The 22035-nt window shown below is 48.4% G+C and overlaps 2 protein-coding genes across 13 annotated transcripts in view; one reads left to right on the plus strand and one right to left on the minus strand.

Annotated features, from left to right (window-relative positions):
- Positions 1-528: 528 nt before the first annotated feature.
- Naxd (NAD(P)HX dehydratase) lies at positions 529-19220 on the plus strand. Of its 7 annotated transcripts, XM_078016337.1 has the most exons (11): positions 569-706; positions 2959-3028; positions 5736-5886; positions 9039-9084; positions 9854-9942; positions 12105-12213; positions 14241-14291; positions 14377-14481; positions 15146-15266; positions 16409-16529; positions 17353-19220. In XM_078016337.1, exons 2-11 carry the CDS (start codon positions 3022-3024, stop codon positions 17501-17503), a joined length of 951 nt encoding a protein of 316 aa, XP_077872463.1. In that variant the 5' UTR covers positions 569-706; positions 2959-3021; the 3' UTR covers positions 17504-19220. The 7 variants fall into 7 exon arrangements, with proteins under 7 accessions (XP_005317043.2, XP_013216223.2, XP_077872464.1 ...); XM_005316986.5 differs by lacking the exon at positions 2959-3028 and having other exon boundaries at positions 529-706; XM_005316985.5 differs by lacking the exon at positions 2959-3028 and having other exon boundaries at positions 696-830.
- Positions 17658-22035, minus strand: part of Cars2 (cysteinyl-tRNA synthetase 2, mitochondrial) — a 38923-nt gene continuing 34545 nt past the window's right edge. For 4 of the 6 annotated variants that reach the window (XM_078016336.1, XM_040281715.2, XM_021729575.3 and 1 more), the window contains 3 exons: positions 20804-21010; positions 20436-20543; positions 17658-17865 (listed from right to left, as the gene is read on the minus strand). In XM_078016336.1, coding sequence (XP_077872462.1) covers positions 17785-17865; positions 20436-20543; positions 20804-21010 — 396 coding nt within the window. In that variant the 3' untranslated portion in view covers positions 17658-17784. Of the gene's footprint in view, positions 17866-20435; positions 20549-20803; positions 21011-22035 lie in introns of all 6 variants that reach the window. The other 2 variants (XM_040281716.2, XM_005316983.5) reach the window with 1 other exon arrangement.

Here is a 22035-nt window from a genome sequence, read left to right on the forward strand (position 1 = left end):
GCTTGAGCGCGGGGAGCCGTGGAGCGGCCACCTGCTGAGACGCGGACGAGGCGGGCAGCGGGCTCGGGTCGGGGTGGGGCAGCAGTTTGCTTTACCTCAGGCCCAATAAGAAAGGAAAGGCACGGGCACGCCCTCCACCCGCTTTCTGATCAGCCCAGTGACAACCTGACAGGTGTCTGGGCAGCCAGCTCGCCCACCGGGGGGTCGTCTCACTCAACCACCTTCTGTAACTTCCTTGGCCCAAAGCGACCAATTAAAATTAAAACAGGCCCCAAATCTTTAAGACTCATCCCGATTCGCTTAGCCTCCCTAGCTGGGCCAGGCGGGTTGGGCATTGGGCTTGTCAATCGTCCGAAGCCCGGCGTGATTGGTGGAAGTGGTCCAGGGGAGGAGCGACATCTGGACCTTGGCGAGTTGGTGGGATTCCGTTTCCGGCGGCGGCTCTGGGGCTGCTGGGAACCGGAAGGAGCGTCGCCAATGGCTGGGGATCTGACCGCGGTGCGGTGGCGGATGGGATACCGGAAAGAGCGCCAAGGGAGCCGCTCAGAACCCGGAAGGAGCGCCGGGGCCGCAGTGCGGGGCTTGCCGGGAGCCTGAGGAAAGGATGGCTGCGGTTCCGGCCTTGGCGCGGAGGCCGCCGGGTATCCGGAAGGCCGAGATTGGGCTATGGGTCCTCAGTGTGCGGTAGTGCAGCTCTGCGGGCGAGGTAAGCTCCGTCTCCGCCCGCCCGGGGATGACCACTCGCACGGGCCCCGGGGTTGCGGTCGCTGGTGTGGCCGCGGTGGCACTTCTGTCGGCCGCGGTGGCGCTGTACGGGCCTCTGGACGCAGGTACCCGACCGCGGGCTGCTTCTGCGGGCGGGCGGCGCGGAGCGCGGGGCGTCCTGGCCGACCGTCTGTCCGCCGGCTCCGGCCGGGATTCGCTCGTCAGCCCCGGCGGGGCGGCGCAGACGGGCGCCTTTGGAGCCGCTGCGGGTCCCGGCACCTCTGCCGGCCTGGGCGTGCGCGCGCGGGGCGCTGGCGCGGGAGGCCCCGGGGCCCTGCACCTCCCCAGGGCCGGGGGGAAGGAGGGCTTAGGTCGCAGGTCGCGTGGGTGTCCTCTGCGCTGGGAGCCGTCTCCCTCGCTGGCCCCTGCTGTGGGAGTTGGCGCGGTCAGCGCCACGGGATCTGGCGCTGGGTTGTCTGCTCAGTAGTCCTTTTTTTTTTTTTTTTCCAATTTTTAAAAATTGTCGGTAGACCTTTTTGTTTATGTGCGGTGCTGAGACTCACCCTTGCTAGGCAAGCTCTCTACCGCCCAGCCCCAGCCCCCTGACTAGTTCTTTTTTGCTTAGTTGTAGGTGGACGCGACACCTTTATTTCGTTTATTTTTATGTGGTGCTGAGGATCGAACCCAGGGCCTCGCTCCACAACCCCAGCCCTCAGCTGACTAGTTCTGAGTGCACTGAGGGGGCCCCTTAGTTTACACCACCAGGGTGCCTTCTGGGGCCGCTTTAGAGACTTTTTTTTTTCCCTCTCTGTTGGTAGTTGTTTGCCTTGAATTTAGATACTTTATGATTAGTTTGCAGGGTTTTTCTATACATTTATTTTAAGTTTCATTATTGAATTTTCGTGAACTTTTTGAAAAAATGATTCTTGGCTTTAAAACTTCAACGCCATCCAGATGTTAGGATGTGTCTTGACTCAGTTAAGGAATGCTGACACATGCTTCTAATTTACGTTCACTTAAAGAGCTTTTGGTACAGAGAAGACACCCTTCTTTAAAACCAACGAAACCCAAACAGATTTGACCAGGTTTTCCAGCCTGGTTTGTTAGGAAGCCAAATTGACTTATATAAGTATCATTGCATTTTAAATGTGCTCTTGGCAAGGCCTTTTATCCTTCATTACTTTGTTGTTTATATTAAAATAATTACATGGATAAATCCAAGTGGTGTGTGACAGTAAGCCAACTGAAATTTGATGCACTCTGAGTGTTGGGACATTTAACTGACTTTCCTTTGATCTTTTTTTTTCCCCTTTTGTTCAGGGATTAAACCTAAACCTAAGACTGCTCAACTATTGAGCCACATCCCCAGCCCTTTTTATTTTTCTTCAAAAAGGTATTTAGAGTGCATTTGATAGACATTTGACTTTTGGATAGTGAAGTGAATAATTTTGCTAAAGAAAAATTTGGTTTGCCTTCAGCTTTTTTTTTTTTCTGTACCTAGGGGTGCTTAACCACTGAGCCACACCTTTGGCCCTTTTTTATATTTTATTTAGAGACAAGGTCTCACTGAGTTAGTTGCTAAGTGCCTCGCTAAGTAGCTGAGGCTGGTATTGAACTCTCAATCCTCCTGCCTCAGCCTCCCAAGGTCTTGGGATTATAGGCATGCACCACTATGCCTGGTTATATGACAGCATTTTTGAGAGATGAATTTTGCATTGGTGGGTTGGTTGTGTGCCTTGGCTTGTACCAAAAACCAAGCAAACAACTTGTTGGGTTTCTTGGTATCTTAATGAAGCTTATCTTGAAGTGGAGGGAGAAGGATGAGCACTCATCATTATTTGATTAACAACAAAAATTACTATTTGCCTTTAAATTTGTAGAGTTTAAGCATGTGGGCACTCAGCCTAGCACATCTCCCCTTTCTCAGCCACAAGAATCAGAATGGTGGAGCCGAGTGTGGTGGCACATGGCCTATAATTCTAGTGACTCGGGAAGCTGAAGCAGGAGGATCATGAGTTCAAAGCCAGCATCAGCAACTCAGGGGGACCCTGTCTCTAAATAAAATACAAAACGGGGCTAGGGATGTGGCTCAGTGGTTGAATGCCCCTGAGTTCAACACCCAATATCAAAAAAAAATCAGAATCGTGTTGGGCTAGCACACTTGTGCTAAGGTGTTGGGCTAGCACACTTGTGCTGAGGTATGTGACAGTGTGCAAGTGTGGACACTTTTTTTTTTTAATATTTATTTTTCAGTTTGCGGCAGACAGAACATCTTTATTTGAATGTGGTGCTGAGGATCGAACCTGGGCCACACGCATGCCAGGCAAGCGCTCTACAGCTTGAGCCACATCCCAGCCCCAAAAGTGTGGACACTTGAAAACAACAAAACTGCACGCACAAAAAAGTTTTACACTTGTTGAATGAAGTTTTACTTGGCATGTTTTGCTGTTTTTAGTCCCAGAGGTTTTACTGAAGTGCTTCTGCAAGCACCGCTGGGGCCAGCAAGTCTCCTTCCACAGCACCTGTGGGCTGAGAGCTTCATTGTTATGTGCTGTGAAAAACACTGCAGGGCAGTTGGTGTATTGACTCATGTATTTCTGCCTTTTTACTTGAGGTTGAACCTAGGGGTGCTCTACCACCCTTAGCCCTTTTTAAAAAATTTTTGAGAAAGGGTCTCACGAAGTTGCCCAGGCTGGGAGTATTACAGACAGGGTGTGTGCCACTGTGCCTGGCACCATTTCTATCTTTTAAAATGTCCTTCTTGGGCTGGGGATGTGGCTCAAGCGGTAGTACACTCTCCTGGCATGCCTGGCGTGCGGCCCGGGTTCGATCCTCAGCACCACATACAAACTAAGATGTTGTGTCCCCTGAAAACTAAAAAATAAATATTAAAAAAAAATGTCCTTCTTTAGACAGATTAGGGGAAGTAAATTGATAGAAGATTATGCCTTTGAGGTCTGGTATACACGGAGTATATTTCTTTTTATTTAGTGATGAACAGTAAAAATGATTATCATTTCCCCAAACTGTCTTTCCTTGCTAAATGTTAAAGTTCCTAAATGTTATAAACACTAGACGTGGTATCCACTCAGTTATAGTAGTTATTATGATGAGTGACTAATATAAAGTAATAGCTCAGTAACCATTGGAAGGAGTTATTGACATGCTAGTTTGGAAACAGAACTTGAAACCAGCATGTCTGGCATCCATACAACATGAGGAAATCCACTTGGCCATGGGGATATTTTCCATGTGGCTGAGTGCTTTGTATAAAGCCATGTTTACAAAGACCTGAAATGTTGTAGGGAGCATAGAACAGTCCTTGAGTGACTGAATTCTATTTTTACAGTTCCTAGACTTGAAAAAGCGTCTGTATTTCTTGTTCAGTGGACATTATCTGAATTCTTGTATCGGTCAGTCATGATGTTACAGTTCCCGGTGTGGTAAGGTGTGGAACAGGCCCCTGTTAGGCGTGTTCATTACTGCATAGATTGTTCATCAACATTCATACATTGTGCTTAGATCTCATCTAGCACCTCCCAATCTTTGCATGCAGCTCATCAAAGGGAGCACCAGGAGAGAGCTTTTTTGCTGCTTAGTCTTTGCATGGTGAAAAAACAGTGCAAACTTGGGTGACTGAGGACACACAGGAATGAATTCAGTGGAGAGAAAGATTTGGCCCAGTGCTTCTGTGGCCTGGCCGACATCTGGGTTTGAGCCGGGATTGCAGCCATGTCACCAGGAGCAGAAGGTAGCTCATGATGACAGGCTCTGGGAGCAGCCCTGAGATGAGCCTAGCAGGACTTTTCCCTGGCAGGAGGTTCCCTGGATCTGAGTTTGTCTTCATTCTGCTTTGGTTTAGATGTTGATGAAAGGGAGGTGGGTTGATATTAACTAACGCCTTTTCATCTTGGGGTCTGAACATCTAACACATCAGCTGAGGCATTTGCATCTGCTTGTTAAAGAAAATACTTGAATGTTTGTTGAGTGAAAAGTAAAACAAAGCTGTTTATCTGTGAGGAACTGGGTCAGCTTTTAGTCTTCAGTGGAACTTGTGAAACGTTGGTTTTTGTCAGCTGTGGGAATAATTAGAAGGATGAAAACAATAAGTGCCTTGTTTGAGAAACTGTTGTTCATATTTGCAAAGATCCTTTAGGTCTAGAAAGATGTGTGCCTTATTATCTATTCATGCACTGTGTGCCACAGAGTGGATCAACCTCTCAAGGCTGAGGTGTCTTGAATATCAAGGCAAAATGTACAACTGCTAGAAGCTTACAAGAAAGCCAATTGAAATGTAACTATTAGGAGACAATTCGAAGTGATGAAATTATTCTAATATGCTACTTTGAACCCAGTTTAAGATATATGCTATATTTAGAATTCCATTTCTAGGTTATTTAATTAGTATCCAAATGAGTGTCAAAATACAATTAAGGAAAACAGGAGGACTCAAACTTTTGAGTGTATCAGTTTTTAAGTTGATAAAACTTTCTAGAAGATTAAGTAGAATGTCTGATACAATTCAAATATAAACTTGACATATACAGCTTGTTGTGATTTTTTAAAAAAATAGTTATTTATTCTTTAGTTTTAGTTGGACACAATACCTTCACTTTATTTATTTATATGTGGTGCTAAGGATCGAACCCAGGGCCTTGCACATGTGAGGCAAGCTCTGTACCACTGAGTCACAACCCCAGTCCTGCTGTGATTTTTTTTTAAATTTTTTTAGTTGTAGGTGGACACAATACCTTTATTTACTTATATGTAGTGCTGAGGATTGAACCCAGGGCCTCATGCCTGGTAGGCGAGCATTCTGCTGCTGAGCCACAACCCCAGCCCAATTTTTTTTTTTAAAACATTATTTGCCTACAAAAAATAGTGAAACCTTTAGGTAGAAATCTATAGCATACATATTGTCAGCTTTGGAAAGTGTTTTGGCTAATGGGATATTTTAAGTCTCTGTCATTTATGTGTATGAACACGTATTCATCTCCCTTTCTGACTGATGTCATTCTCCTGTTTTTCAGTTTTACAAAGAACCTTTTCACTGCATAAAGCACACTCAATAAAGGACATGGACAATACCTTTCAGCTGGTGAGAAACATTATCCCTGCTCTCACTGCCAAGAAGCACAAAGGGCAAGACGGAAGGATAGGCATAGTGGGAGGCTGCCAAGAGTAAGTGGTGGCTGTGTTCAAAAAGCCCCTCCCTCCTTACCTGTCTGCTCACCTGTCAGCCATCATTGGTCTAGTGTGAGCTTCATAATCATTTCCAAATGCCGTCTGATAAGACAAGCAGTGTTTTTCAGGATCAGCTTCCTGGTTAAAAGGGGGAGTCTGAGAAAGCCTGGTGGAACTGCTCACTGATGTGTGTCAGTGTTGGGGCTTTGCTTGTGGTGGGACTTTGCAGCTGCCCTTTCCTGTGTGGTTTTCTGGGTTTACCAGTCTTCACCAGTCAGAAACCTGTTTTTCTTTCATAACCAGGGTGAAGGCACTCTGCCAGCTCTTGGCCTACTTTGCAATTTAAAGATATTCCTGGAGTCATTTATAATGTTTAATCCTACCTTTTTCCCAGGCCATTCTTATCTTCTGCTTTTATATATCTTTGCAACTGTGATTTACAAACTTTACAAACTTTCCTGTGTATAAGTGAAAGCAGTACTATCCTGGCTGCTGTGTTTCAGTTTGCTTTCTGTTCCCACTTATATGATATCTTTTGGTCAACCTGCATTTTCAAATATTTAGGAGTATTTTATTATAAATGTATAGCCAGATTTTGTTTCTTAACCCAAAACTACAGTGAATAAGTTTAGCTGGAGGCCACCCTTTCCACCCAGGAAGCAGCATGGGAAAAATGTTGGAGATGTGGCCCCTCTTACCACATGGCTTCATCTACGTGACTCCCAGGCCCATGTGGCCCTCTTTGACCTTATGTCACTGTTGGACGCAGAAATCCCACCTGAACACTTACCATAAATTTAACTGTATTGTGAGATGAACCACATTCATTCTTCTGCCTTCCCTCAGATTAGTCATTGGGTAGGGATACTTTGACCCCTGGCATCTCTCTGCAGAGTGATTTCTTGTGTGGTTGCAGATCCTCTGGTGTCATGTGCTATGGTGGGCAGTAGCTGCAGCTGCAGCTCCTTAGGAGGTGGTTGAAATCTAGATGTTAGCTAGATTTCTGTTAGCTTCCATTTTGCACCTTGGAATTCTGACAAGTCCTGTTCTCTTTGATTTCTAAGTGGTGTTTTCTTGCTTGGATGTTTGTACAGTTCTCCAGGCTGTCTGGCTGTGTGGTTTTACTTGTTGTCATCAGTCTGAGCAGTGCCTGAGCCGTGAGCCCCCTCTGGTGAAGCATCTTGCCTGGGTTTCTGGTGCTGCACTCTCCTCTCTCTTATGCCCCTCCTGTGCATGTTGGGTCCCTGGATCTGCCTTCCATGCTAGGCACCTCCTTCACAGTTTTCCTCTATGGCTCTGCCTTTTCCGTGTGCTCCCACTCGACCTCATCTTACTCCTGTTTCTCCTGGACCCAGTCCTGCTGATGATGTTCAGGTTAGCCCTTTCTCCTCCCACTTCCTAGGGTAGTGCATTTCCTTCTCCTGGCTCCTGACTTTATCAGTTCAGGATGTCTTTCACAGCAGGAGACTCCAGGATGAGCCCCTCCCATACACACACACCCTTTGGAAGATAGCAGTTTCTGCAGTGTGAGTCAGCTGGCCGGCAGTCTGTCCAGGAAGGATGTGTCCAGAAAACTCTGGCACAGAAAGGCAGTTCTTCTGCCCTTGGAATGCTGGGTTCAGGAGATAGCCCTCTCCTGATCTCAGGACTAGAGGCCACCCATGTAGCCCCACTAAGCCTCATAGGCTTTGGGTCCTTCCTCCCTGGAGGCCAGAGTCATGTGGCACTCTAGGGTAGAGTTACTTGATGTGAAAATGTCTATTCGACTAACCTTGGAAAGAAGAAACACCTCTGTTCTGATTATAAAAGTAAAGTCTGCATGTAGAAATCTGAATGCTAGAACATTGTGTAAAGCGAGCATCCTGTGGTGTCCCATGTGATAGCAAACACCACATATGCGCTGTTAGCCTTACCAGGCTGCTAAGATGTGCACTGTTTTACTAAGGGGGCCGTGGTGTAGGTGCTCTTTCATCTGGCCTTCTCACCTTGCATTCTTTTCTGGAATCTCTCTCTGCTGATTCACATGTGCTACTTATTGACAAGTGGTTATGTGGTACTCTCTGCCAGGGTGGGGCAGGATTTGTTTAATTGGTCCCCTGTTGGTGAGTGGCTAGCTACTTCTGCTTATCTTTGGTTAACGTGTGGCTGTGGACATCCTGTACACATACATCCTTGCATACCCATAGGTTATTTCTGAAGGATCCAGTCTCAAGAACTTTCACTGGGTCAGAGTGCATTTCAAGCACTAGTAAAGCTTGCTCCACGCTCCTCCCCAGCCCAGATTGCACTCCGGTGCACTGGTAGCCAGCTGCCCTGCTCCTGTGGGTGTGGGCGAGGGAGTGGGCTCTTTTGGCTAAGGCTCCAGTCTGTGTGGAGTGAGTGTGTGTGTTGCCTATTTTCTCCTGTCTTTTGCACTTTTGACACTTTCTGGTGACACTGATTTAGAGAAGGCCATGTTTGGAGAGTGTGTGCAGCATTTGTCCCCAGTTTGCTTCACTGCTTGAAACGGACATGCCAGTTTCAATAGCTCATCTGATGCCCTAGGCAAGGGTCTTCTTTCTGTGCTTGAGGTAACAGTAAGCACAGTCACTCACACTCACACTGAGCATTTGCTGGGTGTCTTGCTGTAAGAACACAGAGATAGTAAGATGAGAGCACTGGGCAGGCACAGTGCTCATGTGGCCCCCATCTGGCCTCTGGGGTCCTCTGGCTTTGGGGCCTCGGTCCTCTGGCTCTGGGGCCTGGTTTCCTCCTGACTGCCCTAAGCTGGTGGACATCTCTGCCGTCTGTCCTGCAGAAGCCTGCAGCCAGCTCTACCTCATCATGCTTGGCACAGAGACCATGAGAGGTGGCGTCAGTGATTAAGTCACCTGAACTAGCGTGTGTGCTCCACATGTGGTGCAGAGGTGTTGCACGCAAGAATAAGGCTTTCCTGACTCTGACCCGTGTGACTATTCACTGAGCATTTGCTAGGTGCTGGGTATGTGCTGTGTGCCCCATGTCTGAGTCATTAATTGATAATTTATATATTTTTATATTTATTATCTGTATTTTTATTGATAATTTGTTATTTACTGTTAAATGTGTTCTCACTTGCAGAAGTTTTGTTTTGTTTTGTTTTCTTTTGACTGTTAATATCTTCATTTTAGGTATACAGGAGCCCCATATTTTGCAGCAATCTCAGCTCTCAAAGTGGTAAGTTTACCTAAAACTACTTTATTGGGTTATTTAAATATGATTAAAGAAAATGGTTAGGATAGAATTCTCAGTAACATTTTAGAGTAGTTATAGGTAATAGAAACACCTTTAAATATATCCTGACTTCCTGTACAATAACAAAATAACTCAATTAAAATACATTTTAAAAAAATTAGTTTTAGTCTCATTTTACTTCACCAGAATGATACTGGGATGCCTTTTTTTTTCTTTTTTAAATAAGTAAGAAATTGATGACTTTGCTTTTTATATTATTTTATTAGAACTTGGAATTGAACCTAGGCTTTACCTTTTTATTTTTTATTCTGAAATGGAGGTCTCACTAAGTTGCCTAGACTGGCCTAAAACTTGCAGCCCTCCTGTCAGTCTCCTATGTCCTTGGGGTCATAAGTTTGTGCCACTATGCCCAGCCAAAGTCGATGCCTTTGAAACTGGCCATTTCCCACGCATTTGATCAAGGTGCATGGCCCAGGTAGTGTGGAGTGGCTGAGCTGATTTGGCTCTGCCCTGCCTGCAGGTGGCAGTAGTCATCTGGCTTTGTCTCCAGGCCTTGTCTTCTGCTGCCTGCCTTTTTCTGAGGCCATCTGGTTGTGGTCTAACTGCAGAGTTGTATTGGTCTTTATTTGAAGTAAGTTCTAAGTGACTGGGGTGGTTGTACATGTCATTGGCTGAGCAGCTTGTGCCTGACGCTGCTTATGGGGCCTGTGGAGGGCGGCCTGCTCAAGTTGGCTCTTATCTTGTTTCTCAGGGCGCAGATTTGGCTCATGTTTTCTGTGCCAAGGAGGCGGCGCCTGTGATTAAGTCCTACAGCCCGGAGCTGATCGTCCACCCAGTCCTGTGAGTCTGGACAGGTGGATTCTCTTTCTTGCAGCAGCTGTCCTCAGCCCCTGAGCATTTCTAAGCCAACACTGAGTTCTGTTAAGTTCCTACTGAGCTCAGAATTGGTTGATAGGTGCTATCAGGTATAAGAAAACCTTAGTGAATCTGCCTGTAGTTCTGTGGTAGGTCAAGACAGACAATGAGACCACGAAGGGAGAAACATGGGAAAATGGTGACTGTCAGTGCCAGTATATTTTATGCAAGTGTTCTAGCCTGTCAGGAGTGGTTGGAGGTTCCAAGGTCCAGGGACCTCTTGTAGGGACAGGGTTGCCTATGGCAGAAAGCAAGGGGACCATTGGAGAGTAACAAGTTCTTATCTCAATTCAGCAAGCTTCCAGGTGGCAGTAGATGTCTGGCTTTACTTCCAGGCATTGTCTTCTGCCTGTCCTGTGGTCTGGCTGTATTTATCTTTATGTGGAGTGAGTGCTGAGTGACTGGAATGGTTGGACTTCTTGGGCTGGGTTCAGTGGGTTAGTAGTGAATTGAGTGACTATTTGCTCCCAGGGCTCCCTGAACTTCCCTTGACAATGTCCATGTTCTCTGTACTCTCCAGGACCATGCCACTGAGCACTGAAATGTAGCTGGTGGACCTCAGGAACAGAATTTTTACTTCTATTCCATTTCAGTTACATTAGTGTTTGTTGGTACCTGCTGCATTGGGCAGCACTTCCCTGAAGTCAGACAAGTGAGATCAGTCTGTCAGGTGGTGAGAGGACCATGGAGCCAACTGGTGCCAACAGGGGACCAACAGGTGACGGATAGGGAGGCAGCACAGAATGACATTCTAGTGAAATCCGTGGATTCCTGGGGAAGCCTTTCCACAGTCTAGGAATGGCCTACATCTATGACAGGGAGTGCTCATGTGGGTGACCGGAGATTCAGGGTCAAACCCTGCAATTGTGGGGTCATCATAAGGGGCAAGCAGAGGCTTGTCAGCTGCTTTTAGGTATGGGCTCTTGTGGCCGGTGTGGTAAGGATCCTACCAGTACATAGGCAGTGCAGTCAGTATGCAGAGGGACCCTATGCAGGAAAATAGGGCCCCCACCCCCTGGGATTAGCTGGCAGATGTGATGGAAAAGGCCGGCAGCCCAGTGCCCTCAGAGCATATGTCTGAGTGAGTTTTCATTGACTATAGTGGGTGAAATGGTAGCGGTTATGTGGGGATGAAGTTGTTGTCCGTTGCCCTTAGACATCTAAGTGGACATGGACGTGAGTGATAGGTGTCAGATTGGAGTATGTGGCAAGGGAAGGCTTTGGTTTGCCAGTCATTCACATGTGGACAGAGATTGAAACCTGAGGCTCTAGCTGGGAACAGAGAACGTGGATGAAAGAAAGAACACGGTGGGGTAGGATGTCCAAAGTCAAGTTGAGAACTATTTGGGGGTATTTCTAGAAGGCCTGTGCCTCTCAGGGTCATTTTAAGAGAAAGACTAGGAAAGATGGCTGCATCTCACCTTAGGGTTGTTGGTGACCTTGATAGGTAGCTTGTAGGGAGCAGAGGGGACAAGGACCTTAATAGAGTGGGCTCTCAGAATCTCTGAGCTGGGATACTGTGCAAGAAGGTGAATTGAGATGATGACAAACCCTGTCTGTCCTGAGTGGGCGTCAGCAGGGCAGGACCAGGAGGTGGGGTACATCTCACATAGGGCCGGACAGTATAAGGTGCATGGTGTGCTTTCATGTGTGTGAGATGGAAACTGGTGAAGGGCAGGGGTAATCTCAAAACTAGTGTCATGATGACTTACCCTAACTTATTTTAAATGTTGAAAGCTATGCACGTGAATTGGGGCACTAAAAATCAACCAGTCCGTGAAGATTAAGGAGATGTGATGCCTAAATGCAGTGCAGTATCTGGATTGCCCTTGGAACAGGAAAGGATATCAGGCCGGGGCAGTTGGTGAATCTGACACAGTCCTCTGGCAACATGCCTCTGCTGACTTGTTAGTTGTGATGAGATAATGTGGGTGTATGCAATGTTAACTCAGGGGATGCTGGGAGAAGGAGACATTTCTGTATTGTTTTTTCAAATTTTCTGTCAGTCTGTTTTTTCAAAATAAAATTTTTTAAAACACAACTAAATGTAGATATTAAGTAAAGCATTCTGACCTTTTCCTTACTAGTGACAGTCCCAATGCTGTTCTTGAGGTGGAAAAGTGGCTGCCCCGGTTGCATGCCCTTGTCGTGGGGCCTGGCCTAGGTAGAGATGGCCCCATCCTCGACAGTGTCAAGGTAAGTTGTAGCATGGCTACCCTCAGACTGTGACCTTGGAGTGCAAGCCTTGCCCTATGTTCTTCAGGCATAAATAGTGCATTGTACAGCCTTCCTCAGCCTCCTCTTGGAGTAGTTGGTAGAGTGCTTGCCTCACATGCACAAGGCCCTGGGTTCAATCCCCAGCACAATGAAAAAAAAATGAGCATTTTTTTATTCTAAGAAATTGAAACGTACATAAATACCTGGGATTGGGGAAGAGGAAGACAGGTTGAGCCGGCATGCCAGCTTTGTTTTCTGAATCTTCGTTGCCCAGTGTTCCTCTGGGAGCACTCCCACCTCCTGGGCAGACATGTTTCTGGAACTCCCCTCCAAGAGACTGTCCTAGCTGCCTGGCACCTGCCCACACTGCAGCCTGGGAGAAGCAGCCGTGTGTTCAGGACTATTGGGTTTGGGTCTTGACCCCTTCCTGTGGGTGCCACTGTGCCTTTGTGTGCAGTGGTGCTGTCCCTGCCAAGGCTGGGGAAGGAGCCTCACAACCATGACTGGCTGCTTGGTGTTCATTGGAATCAGCAGCACATTGGATGGGTCTGTGTCCCTGTTATTGCCATCACCTCAGTACTCCGTTGAATGCCTCGTTTGCTGAGAGGGCTTGAAGAGGTGACTCATCTCCCTGTCCCAGGGTTGAACACTGTGGCTGCAGGGGGAGGACACACTGGGGAGGGATGCTGTCACTGAGGGGCTGTTCTCTGCTTGGCTTTTGCCTTTCAAGTGAGATAGACCAAAGGTTCACAAGGCAGGCAGGAATGAGGAGCTATTGGGTTGGGTGGGCTTTCCTGGCAGGGCCCGGTAAAAAAAGTTGTAAAAAGGCAGGCGAGCATTTGCTTTACCAGACTTTCTCAAGAGCAGGGCTTAGAGATATCTTCCATGACCAGTCTTCCAGTTCCAGCCTGTAGGTTGAGAGTTGGGGTTTGAAATGTTCCTCAAACTCATGAATTATCAGAATTGTCACTGAGGGGAAACCAGCTCTGGCAGGTGACAGGGACTGGGAGAACTAGAATTGAATGATTTTGTTTTTAAAACTGATAGTAGAGGGTTGGTATAGCTCATTATTTTTCTTTCAAAGGGATAGTATCCCTTCGGAAGAATGTGTCCCCTACTATGCCTGGTGCCTGGAGAATTCTTGCAGATACTTCTGTGTCTCTCTTACTACTTTGGATTTGAATTTTTTGATCCTGTTTTTTATTGGAGTATTATAATCATGTGTCCATTTAAAATGAACACTTCATTGGTTTCTAGTGTAATTCATAGAGTTGTGCAGCTATCACCACAGTCTGTTTTAGAATCTTGTCATTACCCCAAAAGGAAACCCCAAGCCCATTAGCATTTGTCCCCTGGGCCCCACTCCCTCCCCAGTGCCTGGCAGCTGCTAACCTGTTGAAGTGGATGGCCCATTCTGAACATTGTGTTTGAGTGGACTCATACAAAACAGTAGCTTTATTCCCTCAGCACGATTTCTCTGGACTTGGCCTGGCATCCTGGTTGAAAATCAGTTGGCCTAAGGGTGAGGGTTTATCCTGGACTCTCATCTCTGCTGGGTCCTGTGCATGCCCTTGTGCCCCTTAAGATCATCAGCTTGTTGATTTGCAGAATTGGCAGCTGGGATTTCAGTAGAGATTATGTTGACTTTGTAAATAAATCACATAAAGCATTACAAAAAATACATAACTAAGGATTTGGGGCATTTCCAAGATTCTTATTTCTTATCTCTGAATCCTGTTGGGAATTTGGAAACACCAGGTGAGTCTTCATGGACTAGCCTAGGAACCCAACTGCTGTTTTCACAGTTCTCTGTTCCCTGCCTTACTATGGGGCTCTTGTCAGATCTTTGGGTCTTTCCTCCTGTTTCTTTGGTTCATTAAATGTATTATCTTGTGTCTGTTTGTTGGTGACCTGATGTTACCTTTTATTGAAGCACTGCTTGGTTTTCTTTAATTCCTCTCGAGAGGTGGCTGGTTTGTTAATCAGTCTGTTTTCTTTTGGGGCAGGGTATTTTGGAATCATCCAAGGCCAGAAACATCCCTGTCGTTATTGATGCGGTGAGTGTGGCCTCCCCTCTTCCCATACAGTGAGTGCAGAGCCTCAAGGGCCTGCCTGGTGAAAGTACATCCTTATTGTACACAGGATGGCCTGTGGTTGGTAGCTCAGCAGCCAGCTCTCGTGCATGGGTACCAGAAGGCTGTCCTTACTCCCAACCATGTGGAGTTCAGCAGGCTCTATGAAGCTGTGGTGAGTTAGGGGCTTCCTGTGGGACAGGAGCTGAGGGGAAGGGATGGCCTGTGTGATTCTGCCAAGCCTGTCCCTATAGGCCCATTTCTGCAGGGACACACTCACAAATGCCTAGTAGTTGTGTTTCTGTGGATTCCCACATGCATGTGTTTCACACTTTAATGTGCAACACGATGCCTCTTGCAGCTGGGTGCTTCTAAGTGAGGAAATGATAGTGGGGTGGGCTTGGGTCAGCCGCCCCTGCTGCACACTCTGGCAGGTTGCTCCACTCTATCCTGCAGTGCCTCGTCTGAAATGTGGAATGATGGCATTTGCTTCAAAGGGTGAGGACAAAATGAAGCAGCACATGATATAACACCTGTCTTCACACAGCAGGTGTCCTGAGAACATTAACTGTCATGATTCAAATGTCTATTATTTCTGAAAACTTTCTGGTCTGACCAGGTAAAGGACAGGTTCTAGAGCAAGTGTAGTTTAAGCATCTGCTGGGAGGACTTGCTATAGGTGTATCTGTCAGCCTTGAACAGGTGCCTGGCTATTCCTTTGGACACAAGCAGCCGAGGCTCGTGGTGGATGGGACAGAGCTATCTGTATGTGGTGGCCCCTTTTGCCTATTGGGAAGACTTGAAAGACTTGGTTTTCTGGTTGTCTTCCTATGTCATAGCTCAGAGGTCCTGTGGACAGCAGTGACCCCCATGGATCTGTACTGAGACTCAGCCAGGCCCTGGGGAATGTGACAGTGGTCCACAAAGGAGAGCATGACCTGATCTCTGATGGCCAGCAGGGTGAGTGGGGGCTTCCCTCTGCATGGCAATTCTGCATGGGCACACAGGGTAAGCCTTGGAGAACCTGGTTCAGAGTCAGCCCCAGCGGGTGAGTCCTGGTTTTGACTCCTCGCTGTTTTGCATGAGAATGTGGTAGCCAGGAGAGGGGTCAGGCCATGGCTGTGGGGGTGGACATGTGCCTGGGCTGGCCTGCTGAAGCAGCTGGCAGGAAGGTGCTGCTGTGGTCAGCATCCCAGCCTCCTGTCTCACTCTCAGTGGGGCATCCACATAGTTGAGTTTCTTGCTGTCTTGTTAAAATGACGAGGAGATGAGGAAAGTCTTGGAGCTGATGTTATTAGTGGAGTCCTAGGTGCCTTCTCTTGCGCCTAAGAGCTATGCAGCAAGAGCAGAGTAGAGACTTGCTGTGAGCGCCCAAGAGAGCCTGCGTGTCACTTTTCGCTCTGAGAGTAGAAGTCACCCCTCTTCACTGGCCAGTAGATCATCACAATAGGTCCTTTTAACAAGGAACTGTTAACAAGAATGTTGCTGATTAGGAACTTGAAATCAGGGTAAAGGAGCACTGAGATACATGGGGTGGGTGTGTGCACATGTGCACACTCACATGCACACATACATTTATAGAAAAGGTGTGTTCTCAGAAGACTGGAGACCTTTGAGACAAGGCTCTTATAACCAAAGGAACTCTTCATTATAATAGACACTAGAGCTTTGGATTTTCAAAATATTTTCCAAAGAAAGAAAATTCCCAGAAGTGTAGGCACCTGTAACATTACAGCAGTTAACAGAGGCGTCTGTGCAGGCTGACTTGGAGTGTGTTGCTGTGTTGGTCGGGGTGCACCTCAAGTTGGGGAGGCAGGCATGGCATGTGTCTGGGGAGTGGGCTTGGGCTCCAGAAGCTGGGCATGAAGGAATCACCTCGTGTTCAGCTGCTCTTCTTGGGGCCTTCTCAGTGGTCTGAGGTAGGTGTCTCTGCTCCCTGTGGTTTAGGGCAGCCTAGCCTAAGTGCCTTTTTCTTCCTCTGGAAACTAGAAGTCAGCTCGCGTCCTTGTGAGAACCAATAGGGAAGAGCTGGGGATGGCAAGCAAGTGGCCGCTAACTGCAGTGCCAGTGTCCACACTCAGCATCTCTCGTGTTCTCTGTAGTGCTCACGTGCAACCACGAAGGCAGCAGCCGCAGGTGTGGCGGACAAGGAGACCTCCTGTCGGGTTCCCTAGGTGTCATGGTGCACTGGGCGCTCCTCGCTGGGCCAGAGAAGACAAATGGGTACGCCATGTCTGCGTTTGTCCTACTTTGAGATTAATTTTGTTAGCTGTTTGAATGGCATGTACATTTAATCCCTTGAAAGGTTCCAGATGAATGACCAGGGCAAAGGTCAGCCCTGTCCATGGAAACTGTTGCATGTACACCCAGGCCTAGGCCTCAGTCCCATCAGGCCGGGCAGAAGGGCCTCGGACAGCACTGAGTTTCACAGCCCCAGTAATTCTGCTGAGCGATCACAGTTAGGGACACTGTTCTGGGAATTCAATTGTGGACTCTGTAAACCAAAATATTAGGGTAAAAAGCAGACAGTCTGAAGGGTGACCATGGTGGCTGCACATGCTGCGGGGAGGACAGCCAGCCTCTGGAGGCCCCATTTGTCATCTTGGCAGGACACTGCTGGGATGGTAATGTTGCCACAGCTGTGCATGAAAACCCGGGACTACACACCCAAAATGGGCGTTATCTGTGTGGATTTGGGCTTTGCTCAGCTATGCAGGGCAAAGGTACAGAGGGCTGCTCTAGCTTTTTCCTTGTCCCAGGGTATGCACTGTGGAAAACCAGGCCCACAGGCACAGCTAGCAAGCTTCTGAGGGGAGATGAGTCCCTCTCCCTTCTTACCTGCCTCCACCATGTTTCAGAGGTGCCTTCCACCAGGGAATTTAGTATGCAAGCAGTTGAGCTTCTGTTGGCTAGCAGAGCCCTCCTCAGGCCTGGCTGACTTGAGATTGCAAGTTGGACTCTTAAGGATAAAATGTAGCCCACCATGCCCCTTGTGCTGCAGGCTGGCCATGTGGAGGCCTCTGACGCGCCCCTTCCCTCCTCCCAGCTCTAGCCCACTGCTGCTGGCTGCCCTGGGCGCCTGCTCCCTCACAAGGCAGTGCAACCACCAGGCCTTCCAGAAGCGTGGCCGCTCTACCACCACCACCGACATGATTGCAGAGGTCGGAGCCGCTTTCAGCACGCTCTTCGAGACCTGAGCAGCACAGCCGGAAGAAAAATGGCACCACGGACTGGGGAGTGCACCTGAACTGGAGACCTCACATCTGCGTGCCAAGCCCTCAGTGCCCAAACAACCGGTTGCCTGGGAGGGTTTTGCCTTAGTGTAAATTGGTTGAATAGAGAACTTGGGAATTTGGGTCATAGCGTTTTCTGTCTGGACTGAACATGTAGTTGGGAATGTTATGACACTGAGCAGAGTCTTCCCGCCGTTTTCTGAGGCTTCTCAGCAGGTGGGCTTTTGGGCTGCTGAGAGTGGCACTCACCGTCCCCCAGCCAGGCGCTGAAGATCTTCTCTCCCCCTGGTGGCTGCTCCTTGTGGAGGACCGACGTTCCCAGATACCTATGGGAAGGCCAAGTGTGGTCTTAATCGAGGCCCACCAAGGATGCCACCCTCATTCTTCTTCTCAGTGCTGACTGGAAGTTGTTGGGGGTTAACTTATTAAAGTGTTTCAGAATTATCAGTGATAAATGTCCCTTGAAATCTTTTGGAGGCCCCACGGGAAGACCGAATGAAACCTGGGTGTTACACCTGGAGGGGCAGTGGGGAGCCTGGGACGCCTCCAGCCTTCTCTGTTCTGCGCACATGCACTTCCCAGTAATGTCCCTGTGGTGGATGACACCCCAGCACAGGAGCATGACCCAGGAGGCTTGTGTCCTATCGCTGATGTGTTGGACATCACTGTCTTGGGAGGAAGTAATCAGGCTAGTAATCAGCCTTGCTGGAGCTACTAGAGTGACAGCATGAAGGAGGCCCTAGGGAAAGACTGATGTCACTGTCACTTGTACTTTTCAGTAATATGACTGGTCCACCGAAGAAACTGTTACCTCTGAATTCCAGTAAAGACATTTTACTGCACTGTTAACGTTGGGTTAACGTGTTTTGTGATGTGGTGTGTCTGACACTCTTGGTGTCTGGCCCCATTTCTCAGAAGATGTGGCCCTTGTATGTTTGAGTGTGCTGAGACCTTGATGTGCCTTCCTGCCTGGCTCCTGAGGGCTTTGTGCACTTGGTGATCACTCCCTTCAAAATGGTCTAGATGGGGCTGGGGTTGTAGCTCAGTGGTAGAGTGTTTGCTTAGCACATGTGAAACACGGGGTTCAATCCTCAGCACCACATATAAATAAATAAATAAATAAATAATAAAGGTATTGTGTCCATCTATCTACAACTTAAAAAAAATTTTAACAATGGTCTAGGTGGTTATACTGTTCCCACCCTAGTACTGGAACTCAGAGTTTTATACATGCTAGACAAGTGCTCTCCCAGTGAGCCACAGCTCTAGCCCTTTTCATTTTGAGACGGGGTCCCACTAATTTGGCCCCAAACTTTCAGTCCCCCTGCTTTAGACTCCTGAGTAGCTGAGATTATAGACAGATGGTCATGCTTTCTTTAAAGCTAGTCAACTTCCAAGATTAAAAATTTGCTAGTATGTCAAACTTTAGAATCTATCTATATCTGGAAGAATTGCCTTGGACAGCAGAAAAAGCCTGGTGGTGGTTACACCCCCTGGCTTATTTAAAGGTGGAGTTTTCTCTAAGCTGTCCTGAGTGAGGACGCCAGCAGACATCAGAAGACCAAGGATGGGCCTGTTACCTGCCTGCAGCATTCTCACCACCACCTGTCAGCATTGCCACGGCAATCACCTGTAAGCCCGAGACAGCCACCTTCCAAGGAAATAAAACTTGCCAAAGTCATAGGAACTCGTGTTTTCATTACTTAAACTTTCACTCTGAATGAGCAAGAGTCCGTCCTTGAGGGGAGATGGGGGTTATCATCTGGGTTGTTTTAATGCAGCTAGCTGCACCCTGTTCTTTGACAAACCCACATACATGCACTAGTTCAGCCAAAGATACTAGTGCTGGGAGTGCCCCCAGGACCTGGCCAGCAGTATGGGAGTGCTGGGGTAGTGCTGGAGTACTAGTCTTCCTCCAGGTGCCCCCTGGAAATCCCTCTACCTCAGTTTACCAGGTAGTGACTCCTGAATGACATGCTTAGCAAAAACCTGGGTGTCCAGTGCCTTCATGGCCACAGGGCTTAAATGGAGATAGTAAGCCAGGCTTTAGCTGCATGGAGCCATGTGCTGCTGCAGGCACAGGATCAAGAGGGTAGGGCCAGGAGAGGCCTGGTCCAAGATCTGCAAGCTGGGGAAGCCAAAAGAGCCAGCCACCTCCTGTCCTACTTGTTTCAGAGGCAGCTATGGTGCTCCACCTACCTTTAGCCCTGTGGGACATTAGCTGTGACTCCTGTGGCTTCCTGTGTTCCCCTCCTCAACTCCTTCCAAGGACCTCAGCTGTCAAGCATCTGCCCAGTGGGGTCCCACTCTCAGGTTCCTCCTATGCACTCTGGTTCTGGGGCGCAGAGCCAGCTCACATCCTAGACTGCTGACGACTGCCCAGTCTGGCTGTTGGCACTGTCAAGTTCATTTTTCGGACTTACAGACAGACACCAGTAGGGCAGCCTCCCTTCACGTCATTTCAATACTGTTATGGTTTAGATGAAGGTTCCCCAAAAGCTCATGTGAGACAGTGCAATAAGGTTTAGATCCCAAAAGCCTTAATCCAGTCATTGAATCATCCCCAATAGGGATTAACTGAGTGGTCACTGAAGGCAAGTGAGCTGTGGCCTTGGAGTACATATTTTGTATCTGGAGAGTGGAGTCTCTCTCTGTGGTTCCTGATCATCATGTGAGCCACCTCCCTCTACCTCACTCTTCTACCATTATGTTCAGCTTCACCTCAAGCCCTGAGGAACAGAGCCAGCTGCTCATGGATTGAGATCTCTGAAACCGTGAGCACTCTGATAAACTTGTCCTCCTAAAAATTTCTGGTTAGATCTTTCAGTCACAGCAGCAAAAAAGCTGACTAAAACACTGAGTAGCCACTGTGGAAACTTTAATATAAAGTTTTCACCAGAAGCTGCATGCTTGTGAAGGCCGATGAGTGCTCCTTCCTCAGCTTCCTGGCTTCTGGTGTTTTGTCCTGGGATCCAACAGTTCCCATGTGGAGGTAGTGCTGCTTCTGTCCTAGAGAAGGGAAGTTTAGGTTCTGAGTAGCCACCCACGGTGATGGTGACAGCAGCCCGCTTCAGGATAAGAAGAAGGATAAGTAGCACCAAGTGCCTGGAGAGGCCTGCTGCTAACTTCCAGAAGGCCAGTGGGGGAGGGGAGGCTGAGCAGGACCTGGGTCACGGGCCCTGCCACGGGGGCTGAGGAGTGAGTGTGTCTCAGTGGGAGACAGTGGGTCTAGCCTGTTAGCCCAATTAGGGGGACTGCACTCACCTTGATGCTGATGCCATGCGTGGCAAGGTCCTGGCGCAGTGCATCACATGCCTCCAGCAAGGGCCGCCTCTCCAGGAGCAGCTGTCGCCGGGCATCCCCAGCAGCCTCAGGTGTGGTCAGTGCATATTGCCGGACCTTCAGCCGGAAGCGCACCAGCTCATCCACCACGCTGTGCAGAGTAGCCACACTGCTGTCTCCTGAAATGCACTGAGCGCAAGGCCACACTGCAGAGTGTGCAGTGAACAAGTCTTCCTGGTAACCTAAAGCTGGCCCTGCTGGGGACCTCAAGGGGATGAGCCACGGGGGTCTGGCTCCACTCCACTCGGACGAGTGCCTGTTGTCCCAGCTGAACTGACACCCACTCAGGAGTTAGAGGAAGGGCCCTGGAGCCCAGCCCCACCAAGGCCTTGGGAGCCATGCAGGGATAAAGCAGGGAGGTGGGATAGCGCCTCAGCGCCACCCTATCCTGTCATCTGAGGAGAGTCCAGAAGTCTGAGCCTGGGGTACTCATGAGGACAAAGCCGTCCACTGTAACCAAACGTTTAAGATGCTGTAGAAGTTGAATGGCTTACTGTGCGTTCATGTGCACATACACACTAATTCAACACAGAGGTTCCTGCACTGAGGGGTGCGCAGAGCATGTGCACAGGGTGGCAGCTGCTCAGCCTGTGACCAGCTGGGTAAACATCATGAAAAGTGGGGCTTCCCGTGAAAACCAGATTTAGAAGTCATGGCTCCCTCCACCCCCAATTTCTACCCCTGCTGTGGAGATAAAAATGAACCATGTTTTATAACTTCACAAAGTCTACAAAGCCTCATACAACCCTCAATCACTACTTTCACAATAAAAGAGGACATTGGTTGCTACAGAAATGTGAGTGTAAAGTAGTCCCAGACAGCAGCCTTGAGGTGGGGGAAGGTGAATGAGTTGTTTTGATAAGGGTCAGGCACAAGTTGGCCACGTATATTTTCACTATACAGACTCTGGAAAGCCTTGTCTAAAAATGAATGTACTGCTGTAAAGCCCTGGTCACTTCAGGTCAGTAGAGACTTGTGTCCAGACAGACCCTGGACTCCATTAAGGCGAGCCAGTCTACCAGATGATGGGCAGGTACCCGAAGGAGCCAGACTTGGGAGCTGCTATGGAGATACTATAGTCCTCTGTTAAAACAGTCAAAGGAATTCATAGTAGTAAAAGTCCCGAGAGAGGAGCCAGGCTCAGGGGCACAGAG

This window comes from Ictidomys tridecemlineatus, chromosome 6 (assembly GCF_052094955.1).
Source record: "Ictidomys tridecemlineatus isolate mIctTri1 chromosome 6, mIctTri1.hap1, whole genome shotgun sequence".
Lineage (NCBI taxonomy): Eukaryota > Metazoa > Chordata > Mammalia > Rodentia > Sciuridae > Ictidomys > Ictidomys tridecemlineatus.